The 13,092-nt window shown below is 25.0% G+C and overlaps 1 protein-coding gene across 1 annotated transcript; it reads left to right on the forward strand.

Moving 5' to 3' along the window:
• The first annotated feature begins 3,900 nt into the window (after positions 1 to 3,900).
• Positions 3,901 to 12,566, forward strand: LOC145846555 (endothelial differentiation-related factor 1-like). Its single transcript, XM_082953270.1, has 5 exons — positions 3,901 to 3,982; positions 6,937 to 7,044; positions 9,774 to 9,833; positions 10,025 to 10,165; positions 12,357 to 12,566. The coding sequence occupies exons 1-5, from the start codon at positions 3,929 to 3,931 to the stop codon at positions 12,477 to 12,479; spliced, it is 486 nt and encodes a 161-aa protein (XP_082809396.1). The 5' UTR covers positions 3,901 to 3,928; the 3' UTR covers positions 12,480 to 12,566.
• The last annotated feature ends 526 nt before the right edge of the window (positions 12,567 to 13,092 follow it).

The following is a 13,092-nucleotide window of genomic DNA, read 5'->3' on the forward strand; positions in this document are numbered from 1 at the left end:
GAGAATTTAGGCTAAAAAACTTGAAAAAAGCTGGAATTTAGATCAATTCTTAAGAAAATTAGTAGTAAACTTTTATTTGACTCAAAAAATCTATCATATAGATAAAAATAAGTTGTCATCATCAAAAATTTATTTATTAGAAAACACATTTAAAGCAGCATTAAAGTTCAATGTTTTTATACTATTTAATACAGTTTCTTACCTAAAACTTAACAGTAAACTGAAAATAGACACAAAAATATGTACTTTTAAAAACCTTGAAGAAATTTTGAAAACCTGGAGAAAATTTGGCAGAAACATTTAGCAACCCTGCTGCAATTATTTTCTTAAAATCTAAGTTTTCTTAAGTCGTTTTATTATTTTTAGTATTTAATTTTAATACTGTGGTCTTTTCAGCCTCAAAAATCCATCCTCAAAAATTAAAAAATATCAAATAAACAGGTGTTTCCAAAATATTTTATTTTCAATGTTTTTAAACACAAAACATGTTAAACTGTTTTGATTGCTTTTTAGAATATGAATAAAAACTTTATTTCAAATAAAAAAATAATAAAAGTATTTTTTGACTTTAAAACTAGACTTTTTTTCAACAAACTTCTGTTACTGAGCATAAACCTCTTTTCAAAAATATTTAAAACTTACAATTTCAATATTTTTAGACACAAAGACACTTTTGCACAGGTTGAAAATTTTTTTGAATTCCTTTTTTTTACGACTTTAAATTTTTATCATTTCTTTTTACTATCACTATAACTCCTAACCCTTACCCTCAATTGGTAACTTATTTGTACTTATTTGTTTTTAATGTTTTAAGGATTTGAGTATGTAAATAAAATCATTCAAAAAAGTTGCAGAAATTTGTCTATTTAAGGATGGATTTTTAAGGCTGAAAATACTTAGGTGCTTGTTAATTTTTTTTTTGCTCATATTCACTTTCAATTTTTTACAACCAGGGTTGCCACACACTCAGGATAAATTGAATTTTATTAACTCCGGCTGACTCAGGATAGTTTTTATTTTTTATACAATAATCGTGATAGTTTAAAGATTTTTTAAATATATCAAGACAATAGTTTAATAGTTTATTGACTTTTAATGAGATGAAGTTTCAATATTATGTTTTTTTATGGAGCTGCCAAAACACATAAAATCCTAAAAAAACTGGAGTTTGACAATTTGGTTAAAAAAAAACTGGAAAAACATAGAATTAAAGAAATTTAAAAAACCTCTAATTTTGAAAACAACTGGAATTTCAAAGAATTTTTACATCTAAAAAAAAAAGTTTCTCTCAAATATCGAAAAGCTACCATAAAAAGATAACTTATTAATTTTTTCATAAAAACTCTTTTAAGGTAGGTTTACGGTATCTTTTCAATGTTATTATACTATTTAAGATAGTTTTTTTACCTTTTATTTAATTTTATAAAAAATTGTAAACCCTCAACTTAGCAGCTTAATAAAATATATTTAACTTCATATGTTGTGAGGCAATATAACTTGTCCATTTAAGATATAGGTGTTAATAATCATTATAAATATTAAAAAACAGATAAAGTATTTTTTAATAATATCATCAAACAAAAGTAAAACAAAAGCGCTGATGTAGTATACTAATAAATAGCAACTTTTAAAGTTTTAGTGAATTATAATAAATTTTATTATCATCAATTTTTGTAATATCAGTACTAGTTGCTTGCTTTATAGTTTTATATTTATACTGCTTTAATTTATTGTCAATAGTAAATATGATGATTGTTTTTGGGGTTGCCACAGACTGTGTACAACTCTAGCTCTTGAAAAATACTGGCTAAATTGAACCATTTTTCTGTAAAACACAGGTGATTTCACTTGAATCTTTATTTTTTCAATTTTTTTTATTGTTGATGTTTCTAAGGTATTTAAACTTGATCAAAAGTTTTTTTTTTCTTTAGATCAAATTATTGTTTTTTTTATAAATAAAATTGCTTGGTGTAATTTGGGCGTAATTTTAGTCACATACACAGACTGTTTTTTAACAGAGTGGTAACCCCTAATTTATACAAGTATTTTTAAAAATGTTCACTAACTTTTTTTTATAAAAAGTTTCTAATAAATTTTTATCTGTTTAAAAACAAGCAGAAACTTTTTTATACACCTTTTTTTACAAGAACGGGTAAAAATTGCACAAAAGGGACTAAATTGCACAAAGACAATTTTGCACAAGTGACAGTAGTGTTGCACGGAGAGTCATTTTTGCACAAGGGTAAAAAAACAGAAAAAATAAGTTTAAAAAAAAAAGAAATTAAATAAGTCTAATTTATAGAAAAAACAAATTTATTGACAGAGGGTAAAGATTAGGGGTAAAAGTAATAGTAAAAATTAAAAAAAAAGAAAAATAATAACTAACATAAATAATAATTAAGTTATAATAAAAGAAAAATAAAAGTTACTAACCGGGATAAGTTGTAACAGTGATGGTAAAAAAAATACGTAATTAAAATTAATGAAAACTAAAAATTTTAAGTTATTATAAAAAAAAAAAAAATTCATTCCCTACCTACAACAATGTCCTTGTGCAAAAGTGTCTTTGTGCAATTTTGTTTCCTTGTGCAAGTTTCACACCTACCCCTTTTTTACAGGTTGTAGAGATTTCTCTTAGCTATCAGCTTATTTTTTTTCTGCTTTAAAAAATTTACAGTATTTTTTGAGATAAAAGGTATCTAAGTTAGTGAATTTATAGATTGTTTATAAAAGACACAAACTAATGGCTCAGTATTTAAATATGTCTACTTTTTTACCTTAAATAAACCTTTTAATTTTTGAGATTAAATATGTTACTAATATTTTGACCATTCTACTTAATGAATTTTTTTTTAGAAAGTAAGATTTTTTTTTTGAACAAGAGCCACAGCTTTTTTACTAAAAAAGTTTATATTTTTCAATGTTTTAAAGTTTTTATTTTCATAAATTCTTTGACTAATAAGAAGAATGCTTCCTGGAACTTTAAGGTCTCTGGCTAAATAATAACAAAAAATAAAGTTTTTAGCATAGTTTTAAATATCTAAGAAATCGACTTTTATAGATTTTTGTATTGAAAGCATTTTACAGGGTAACCACCCATAAACCCAGCTAATTTGAATTTTTTCACAAACTCTTGCTTGTCTGAGTGTTTTTTAATGCAGGCTTTTTAGGATAATTTAACTAAATCTCTAGCCAGTTTTTATGGTTTAAATTGTGTTTCTTTTTGAAAGTTTTTTTTTTTACTGAGCTAATTTTTTTTATTTTAATAGTTTAAGCTTGATTGTTCAGTTTTTTGCTTTTTTTCACATTAAATTCAAGTAAATTTCATCTACTCTATTTTTTTGTCTTAAAGAGTGGCAAACGAATTAAATTATTTTACTCAAGTGTTTGTTAAGTAAATAACTCACATAATGAATTTTAAACCAGTATTTCCCAAACTTATTTTAGCCTCTTATGCATAAATTTAGTAAACAATTTCTCTTTTGCAAGTTTATTACCCTTTTACCTTTTTAACTTCTTACCAGTCATTTCCTCCTGACATCCAAAATCACCCTAAAAGATTTAAGAAACATTGATTTATATTTATTTACTTGATACATGAAAACTTATAACAATAGTTCAGTTTCAATGTAAATTAAATTTATATAAGTTTATTACAAACCTGTTGCTTTTGAAGTGTTTAAAAAATAATAAAATATATATATATTTAGTGTTTTTAAATCCTAAAAGTGCATTCAAGTCACATAAATGTTTTATGGTTATTTTTCATTGTTAATATTAATACTAGTAGTTCCTAAATATTGTTTTTTAGTTTCTCAAAAATTACTTTTGACGCAGATTAAAAACTGATAAATTAACATATTTATAAATAATATGTTGTTTTTCATTTCTTACAGTTACCGTTATTTTAGTTAAAAAATACAACAAAATGCAGTCTAACACTGATTGGGATTCGGTCACTTACTTGAGAAAGACAAACAAGGTAATGGGAGTTTAGATACTTGTTTATATAAATTAACATAAGTTCAAGTGCTTTAATATTTTTTAATTAACTTTAAAAATGGTTCTTGAAAAATTAAGTTGCCTAATAACACTGCTTAAGTTAGTAAATGAACCTAGAACAATTACAACTTTTCAGTGAACACACAAAATTGCAATTGTATTTTTTGTAAAATTTATTTATGCATCAAATCTGACTTGATAGGGTACTAAAAAAAATTAGAGTATGTTTTATTTTAATAGAAAAACATAACCTCTAATAAATTTTGTTTAAAAAGCTCAATGTAAACAAATTAATTAAATATTAATATTGCTACCCTTTTTTATAAACTGAATTATTATACTGTTTTTCTATATTTTTGTATACTGTAGAAATAAAATATTGAGTTTGTTGTTGATTTACTTGAACGGTTAATACTATATATGTGACTAATTTTTATTATCATTTAAAGAATGATTTTTTTGATAAAAATGTCAAGTTAATGTTATACTCTAAACAAATTAATACCCGAATGTTATGTGTTTTTTTTTTGTATTTATATCCATTAACTTTAAAAATTCTTATGTATCATAAATTATTTTGTTTTAAACTTGAAAACCAAAAAAACGCATACAACAGTTATTGGTACTGTTAATTACAAGATGGTATTACAATAAATCAAAATTGAAAATTTTGAAAACATATTAACCAACATACAGGATTGCCACTTTACCTGGAAAAACCTAGAATTTCAAACAATTTTGACATGTTAAGTAAAAAAATTTTGATTTGTCACAAAAAATCTACCATATAGATAAAAAATTTGCCATCATCAAAAAATTTTTTATTAAAAAACATTTTTGAAGTAGCATTACAGTATCTTTTCAATGATTTTATACTATTTAACACAGTTGTTTACCTTAAAATTAAATTTAAATTAAAATAGACCTAAAAACAAGTACTTAAAGGTGAAAGAAATTTTGAAAACCTGGAGAAAATTTGCCAAAAGTCAGTGGCAACCCTGATATACAAGTTAAATTAAAATGTAATTAGATGTATAAAACAATTAATAGTTGATCTTTTGGTGAAAGTGTACTTAAATATTTTATTAATTTTTTTGTTATTTTTAATGGATTTTGAAAAGGTGTTTTAAACAGAAAAGACTAATAATAATTTTATAACTTGAATGAATCAACTTTTATAGCCAGCAATATTATTTTTACTATCACTATTACCCCATCCTTACTCTTGGTCAATTTTTTTTGTTATTTTTTTATTAATAAATTATCTTAAGTACATGTATATTTTTTTCTATTACTGTTACCCCTGACCCTTGATTGGTAACTTTTTTTTAATTTACTATCACTGTAACCCCTAAGCTTAGTAGATAACTTTTTCATTAATTAATCTTTTTATTTTATTTATTTTTTACTCCATCCAAAAGTGACCCTTTGTGCAGAAGTGTCTTTGTGCAAAAATATATCTTCATTAAAATTGTCTTTGTGCATATTTGACTTGTTCCCTAATTTAAATACTTTCAAAAAAAAAATCTAATAGAAACAATAAACTTACTAAATTAGGTTAAGTTGTGAGCACATTTGAACATAAATAAATTTGGAATTACAATTTTAAGTAACAAATTAAAATTGCAAAACAGTCCACCAATTCCATAATGATAATAATAGAAATCAAACAAAAAAAAAAGTTACCAATCAAGGGTTAAGGTTAATAGTGACAGAACACTAATTATATTAAGTAAAAACATACGTACTTAAGAACATTCATTAATAAAAAAACAATTATATAATGAGGGTAATAGTGATAAAAAAAAAGTTTAGTTATTACTATTAATTCTTATTGATTAAAAGTGTCTTTGTGCAAAAATGTCCCTTTGTGCATATTAGACACCTACCCTATAAATCAATTAAGTTTTAAAGAACAACTGTTAACAAATATCCTTATCTAAAAAAATAATTTAATCAAAAGTTTTATTTATTTTCCATTTTTAATTGTTAATTGTATTAAATTTCTTTATTAGCAAACACTGTATTTAAGCTAATTAAAAATATGAAAAAGCTTGACGTAAAACCAAACAAGTTTAGAATAAATAAGCAGATATTCATGTCATTAAGCTGCTAAAACTTAATTTAAGTTCCATAACAATCCATGAATTTTTCATAATCTAACCATCTTTGTTTTTATACATGGTAGACTTTCACTTTTTTTTTATTTGAGCTTATTTAAAATTTACAATTTCTGCATTAAAATGTTTTATTAAATAAAATTTTTCAAGTTTATTTCGTTCAACACTATTGAGTTAAACATATTAGCAAGCATACAAATGTTGTATTTCATTGTAGAAACAAAATAACTACAATAATTTCAATGTAGTTCTTTTATTTGATAAACTACTAAATTAGTTTTGTTAGTAAATTTTCAATTGAACTGATTTTTTTCCTATGCTGTATTTATTTTAGTTCAGTATATTTATCATAGTGTTTGCAGGGTTGCCAAAAATCCTGAAAAAACCTGGAATTTAACAATTTAGTCTAAACAAAAGCTGGAATTTTAAACAACTTTAACATGTTATGTTTTAAAATTTCGATTTGACACAAATTCTATCGTAAAGATGGATAAAAAAAATTATCGTCATCATAGTATTTTTTTTATTAAAAAACACATGTAAAGAAGCTTTAAGATATCTTTTCAATGGCGTTCAGTTTTAAACCTTGAAGTTATTTTAAACTAAGCTGTGTATTTTTAAAAACCTGGAGAAAATTTTCTAAGAACATTTGGCAACCCTGTTTTTGATTAAATCTTTTCCTACTATAGGATGCATTTTACAAATTCTGCATTGAAATCTAACCATCAAGAACCACTTTGTAACATTAGTTTTATCAAACAAACTGTAGTTGTTAAACATAGTTTATTATACTATTTGTTTTAATTGTTTAAAGGGCGCGGGAGCAGCCAAATCAAAGCAAGCGGTGAACTCGGCAATGAGAAGAGGTGGTGCCAATGTTGAAACGAGGCAGAAGCAAGCAGCAGGGACCAATAAAAAACAGGTATTTGATTATATATACTAAGTTAAGGACATAGGGGAGTTTATCACCTTTTTCACAATTTAGTCTTATTTTATGAATTTTAAGTTGCTTTTCACAGATTTTTAAAACTCAAATAACTTTTGAGATATAGCTGGTATAAGTCGGAGACTACAATAGGTTCCTTATAGGAGGTACAAACTAAAACAGCAAATAACTAGAAATCTTTAACAATCTAGCTTCTTTTACATTTTTTGAGATAACTCCTTCAAACTTTCAGGGAATGTTCCTTGCGATATTAAGAAAATTATGTTGAAAAGAATTTTCTTTAAATTAAAAAATAGAAAATTTATGACAAAAAAAACAAAAAACAGTTTTTATATATTTATTTACTTGTTTATTGTTTGTGTATGCATCTATATCAGAAAACTTGAGCCTACTTTAAGTGCCGCACTCAAGTTTTTTTTTAAATTAATTAAATATTAATTTGTTTTACAAAAGTCTATTTAACTTTAATTTTGTTAACTTTCAAAACTTTTTGTCCCTTAATATTTATACTAGAAAATACCAATTCAAAATAGGCTTTTAAGCATATTTAAGTCGTTCGTTTTTAGAACTGCTGACTATTGGTGTATTGGCTAGATTAGCTGGTACTAAAAAAGTCAAAATTTTACACTACAACAAGCTGAAGTATTATGTAACATGTACTTCTAAACCTTTTTTTTACGTAACACTATCTGAAACTTAAAGTTTAAAGCTGTTGTAACAATTTTAGTTGTATTTTTTTTTTTTACTATTGCTCGTAAGTTCATTCATAATTTAGAACTTGCAGTTCACTGTGTAGATAACTAAAAATTTTTACCTGTAATTCTTTTGTTTTAACCTAACTAACACTGGTACTAAAATCAAGTTGTGATTATATTTTATCATGCAGCAAAAATATTAAAATTTTTAAATAATCAATTTATTTTTAAATTTTACATGAACATTTATAAATTTAGAAAACGATTGAATTTAAAATCAACTTGTTTGAGTTATTTATAAATTTATCAAATTCTTAGCCATATCGTTTTTATTTCAACAAAAGAAATTATTTAATTTACGTGTTATCCTTAGTATTACTTGCAATCTTTTTTTTCTTTTAAAGCTTTCCTAGGTATTATAGCATGTGCTATTACAACTTTTTTCTTAGTAAGGTTAAATAACTGCTTTTTTAAGACAATATCGTCTTACTTAAATTTATAAATACTTTCCTTGTACAACAGCGATTCTTAACCTAAGGTAAATTTACCCCCGGGGGTAAATTGTTTTGTTTTAAGAAATAAATTTTATTAAATATTCGTGTAAATTAATGTTTGTCTGTTGTCTTTTTAATATATAAGTTAGTTTTTTACTTTGTTTTTAGTAAAGATAAATAAACTCTTTAAATTTTATGAGTTTTTACATTTAGTAAGCTTAAAGTTTATGAAATCTAGTTTTTTCCTCAAAAATAAGCAGTGTTTTGTATATTGGAGGTAAACTTCGTAACTAACCTACCAAAAAGGGGTAAAATATTAAAAAAAAGGTTAATAACCGCTACTGTACAATATTGTGACAAACTTTTGAAGCAATTTTATTTTTTGATTGTTGACTTAAGCATTAACCAGCTAAGCTTATTGTACACAAAAAATGTTAAATGTCTTTAATAAAACTAACTGTTGTGCTCCTTTTGATATTTAGTGTATTATATATATATATATATAGAATAAATGATTTAGTCTGTATACTTAACTTCTAGCTAAATTGATAAGCATGAAAATTTAAGATTTTATCTTTCAAAAAAAATTGTATGCAATGGAAAGTTGTATATTAAAATAAATTGAATAAAAGTTCCTATATAATTTGCTAGGCACATGTGTTTTTAAAAGCCATTGCGTTTGAAATAACAACAGCATTTGTTTTAGTTGGCTAAGTGGGTGTTATGATTAATTTTATTTCATTATATAAGCATAAAATAAAGTTCTTATATACATGCATTCTTTTTTTATACCAAAATAATTTAAAACTTTTATTGAAAACAACAGACAATTAAAAAAGGTAAGTTTTTTAAATTAAAGTTTTATTAATTTAAAACTTAGTAAGCTTTATTTTCTGGTTACATCTATAGATTGTTACATACATAGTTGAGTAATTTTTAATAGCATAACTTGATTAAATTGTTTTAGTTAATTAGACTTCACTTAGTAATACTGTCGTGTAGAAGAAAAAAAATAATTTTAGCCTGCTAATAGATAACTTAAATACACTACATAGATTGCTTTTATTTTAAAGTTTCAAGAAATCACATTAAAAATTAATTTTTAAGTTAAACAACCAACTAAACGATGAAGTTAAAATTCAAGAAATTATATGTAGATGAAAGCTCAAGTTTTTTATATAAATTATAATTTGTATTAATTTACAAAGTTCTATTCGTTTACCATTTGAGTTATCATTTTTTAGTTTCTTATGAATTGATTGAGTTTGTATTTAAAAAAGCTTTTTAAAGAATATTGGCTGACAGAAGTAAATTTATTTCAAAAGCTGTCAGCACCTTCAAAAAAAAAAACTATAACTTCCAGGTAACTCAAAGAAAAACCATTTAAATTATTAATTTAAATTGACAAACACCTTATAGTAAAAAAATATTAAACTGTAAAATAATTTTAAAAAGCAATATTTTCAACTACCTGAATAAAGATGAATATGAAAAATAATTTAAATACTTTTTTCAGGCAACCAGCAAGAACACTTTGAAGTTGGATTTAGAAACTGAAGAGTTATCCCACAACAAAGTTGGTTTAATTACATGTACATATATATATAATAACTACATAGTATTTTTTGTAAATAATTACACTTCCCATAACATAGTAAGTTGTTTAAACTTTTTCTTTTAAATGTGTATCCTTTTGATGACAATTATTATTCCTGAACAAAGTTGAATTAGCTTTTATTTATCAAATATCAAACATTTCACCGCTAGGTGTCGATGTCGGTGGGTCGCCTCATCCAGAAGGGGAGGCAGCAGAAGGGACTTACCCAGAAGGAGCTGGCGACCAAGATCAACGAGAAACCGCAGGTCGTCAACGAGTACGAAGCTTGCAAGGCCATCCCTAACAACCAGGTACGTTGCTATGGCGATAATTTGTAAGTAGTGGGTCATCCCTAACAACCAGGTACGTTGCTATGGTGATGTTTTATAAGTAGTGGGTCATCCCTAACAACCAGGTATGTTGCTATGGTGATAATTTGTAAGTAGTAGTCATCCCTAACAACCAGGTACGTTGCTATGGTGATATTTTGTAATTAGTAGTCGTCCCTAACAACCAGGTACGTTGCTATGGTGATGTTTTGTAAGTAGTGGGTCATCCCTAACAACCAGGTACGTTGCTATGGCGATAATTTGTAGTAAGTGGGCCATCCCTAACAACCAGGTACGTTGCTATGGTGATGTTTTATAAGTAGTGGGTCATCCCTAACAACCAGGTATGTTGCTATGGTGATAATTTGTAAGTAGTAGTCATCCCTAACAACCAGGTACGTTGCTATGGTGATGTTTTATAAGTAGTGGGTCATCCCTAACAACCAGGTACGTTGCTATGGTGATATTTTGTAATTAGTAGTCATCCCTAACAACCAGGTATGATATTTTTCTCAAGTCCTGTAGAAATGTTTAAGTAAATCCTTTGTGCTCTATAAAACATTCATTGAGTGTTTTGTGCGTTCAGTTAAAGTTTACTATCTCAAGTTAATGTGTATAAGTTTCAGTTCTTTTTAACAATAATCAATATTAATTTTTTGTCTAATTACTGAAAGAATTTTGTAATAAGTTATAGCGTTTTTGAAAACTTTAGAGCTAATTATATGTGCACCAAAAATATGTTAAAGTATACATTTCAATTTTCTATTAGCCTAGACAGTTTTTTTTTTCAAATTTTCTAGTCTGTTAGTTATATAGTTATTTGCGTTTAAAATATTTAATTTGCATAAATCTATTTAGTCTGTTAATTAAAAAATAATCTCTATGCTATACGTTTCATTTTTGTTTTGCAGTTTAAAGATCATATCATAATTTTGATTTTATTTATAATGTTTAAAATTTATACTGTTGTGTTTCTACTTTTATGGGTGAATATTTTTTTTTTATAAAACAATAGTTTAGTTTTCTTCACACTCCAACAAAAATAGAGTCTTGTATTTTTTAATTTGTGCAACACCTGTTTATTAAAAGAAAAACTTAATAAAAGCTTTCATTTTTTCATGTATTAAATAACTATATTTATTTTAAAAGTTAAAAAATTTGTGCTTTCTTTATTTATAAAAAATATACCTTTTAAAGTTATGGTGTAAAATATTGTACTCTATATACATGAATTTTTCTGATGGAATTTTGTTATTAGAAAATAAAAAAAGTTAGAATTGTATATAATCTGCCCATTTTTTTTACTCTAAATTTTCAAAGTTCTAAAATGTTTCTGTTTTATTTAAGAAAAAGTATCCACTTTTTTATATTGTTTGAAGATGGTTCTACAGCTTTTTTCAATTTGATACTAAATGTAAAACACGTAAAAATTTTTTTAATTTGTCTTACAAAAAATTTTTTGTGTTTGTGAGGAGTGATAACTGCAGCAACCATTATTATTTTCTTTTTATTATCATTAATATATATACTGGGTTGCCAAAAAACCTAAAATCTTTGAAAAACTAAAATTTAAGAAATTTTGATTAAACTGGAAAAACCTAGGATTTTAAACAGTTTTTACATATCAAGTATTAAAACATCAGTTTGACATAAAATATATATTTTATAAATAACAACTTTTGTTTTCGTAAATATTACTGAAAAAACATTTAAAGTAACTTAACAGTATCTTTTCAATATTGTTATAATATTTTAGACAGTTTTTATCTTACACTAAAATTTATACTAAACCTAGACCTAAAAACTTGTACTTTGAAAAACTCGAAAAAAATTTCTCAAAAACTTTTGGCAATCCTGTATATATGTGTACAACAAATTTACTTGTTACAGTATTTGAAATAAAAATGTGTAATATTAAAATAATTCATCATAACCAGGTTGAATTGCAAGTTAATTTGGTTTTAAATTTTTTTTTTTTATTAAACCAAAGTTGAAGTAAAATATAATCATTAAAATTAAACTATTTTTAGTACATAATAAATTAAAGTATACCATTCACATTTTTCTGTAATTATTTAAAAAAGAGTTATTTAGTCAATTGATGTAACATTTATGTTTATATGAAGTTCATAATCGATCAGTAAAGATTTAAGTGATTTCATTACACTTGCAGGTCATGGGCAAATTGGAGCGTGCACTTGGCATCAAATTGCGCGGGAAAGACATCGGAAAACCGCTGCCACAAAGGCCCCTAAAAAGTAGTAACACGATTCAATCGCGACAAACCAGGGTGTAGTTTGAATGAATTTCTTCTTATTTAACAAGTATATATATATAATGAGTTCTATTTGAAGTTTAGTTAATTTTTCTGTTTCTTACGTTTTTCCAGTTCTTCCTTTTAGTTTGTTTTTTTGTGAAATAAAATTTAAAAGGAATCTAAAAGTTGTTTGTTTTATTTCAAATACTGCGCTCTAGACTGATTTTATAAAGTTAAATATTTAAAATTTCATATTAAACCTATGCTAAATTGTAAAAGTTTGAAAAATTTTAAATTATAAAATGCTTTATAATTACAAAAAGTAAAAATTGTTGAACAATAACTTAATGAATAAACTGAACTCCATGGGCAACTCTAGTATGCGGCCCTGAGCCCATTTCAAAATGGATACACAGTGTAAATGTAAATTTTAATTTTGAATAGAGTTAGTTTAGGATAAATAGAAATAAACACCGGCTTTAAACAAACAACAAAGACTCGGTTTTATGAAGTGAGGACTCGAAAATCCCCTATAAAATATTTTAAGAATTCAGACCTTATTTATATGGAAACGGTTCTAAGTTGCACGAGTGAACAAAATTGCACGAGGGAACAAAGTTACACAAAGACGTTTTTGCACCAAGGGTCAATT

This window comes from Thalia democratica, unplaced genomic scaffold (genome assembly GCF_965202585.1).
Source record: "Thalia democratica unplaced genomic scaffold, ktThaDemo2.hap1.1 HAP1_SCAFFOLD_510, whole genome shotgun sequence".
Taxonomy (NCBI): Eukaryota; Metazoa; Chordata; class Thaliacea; order Salpida; family Salpidae; genus Thalia; species Thalia democratica.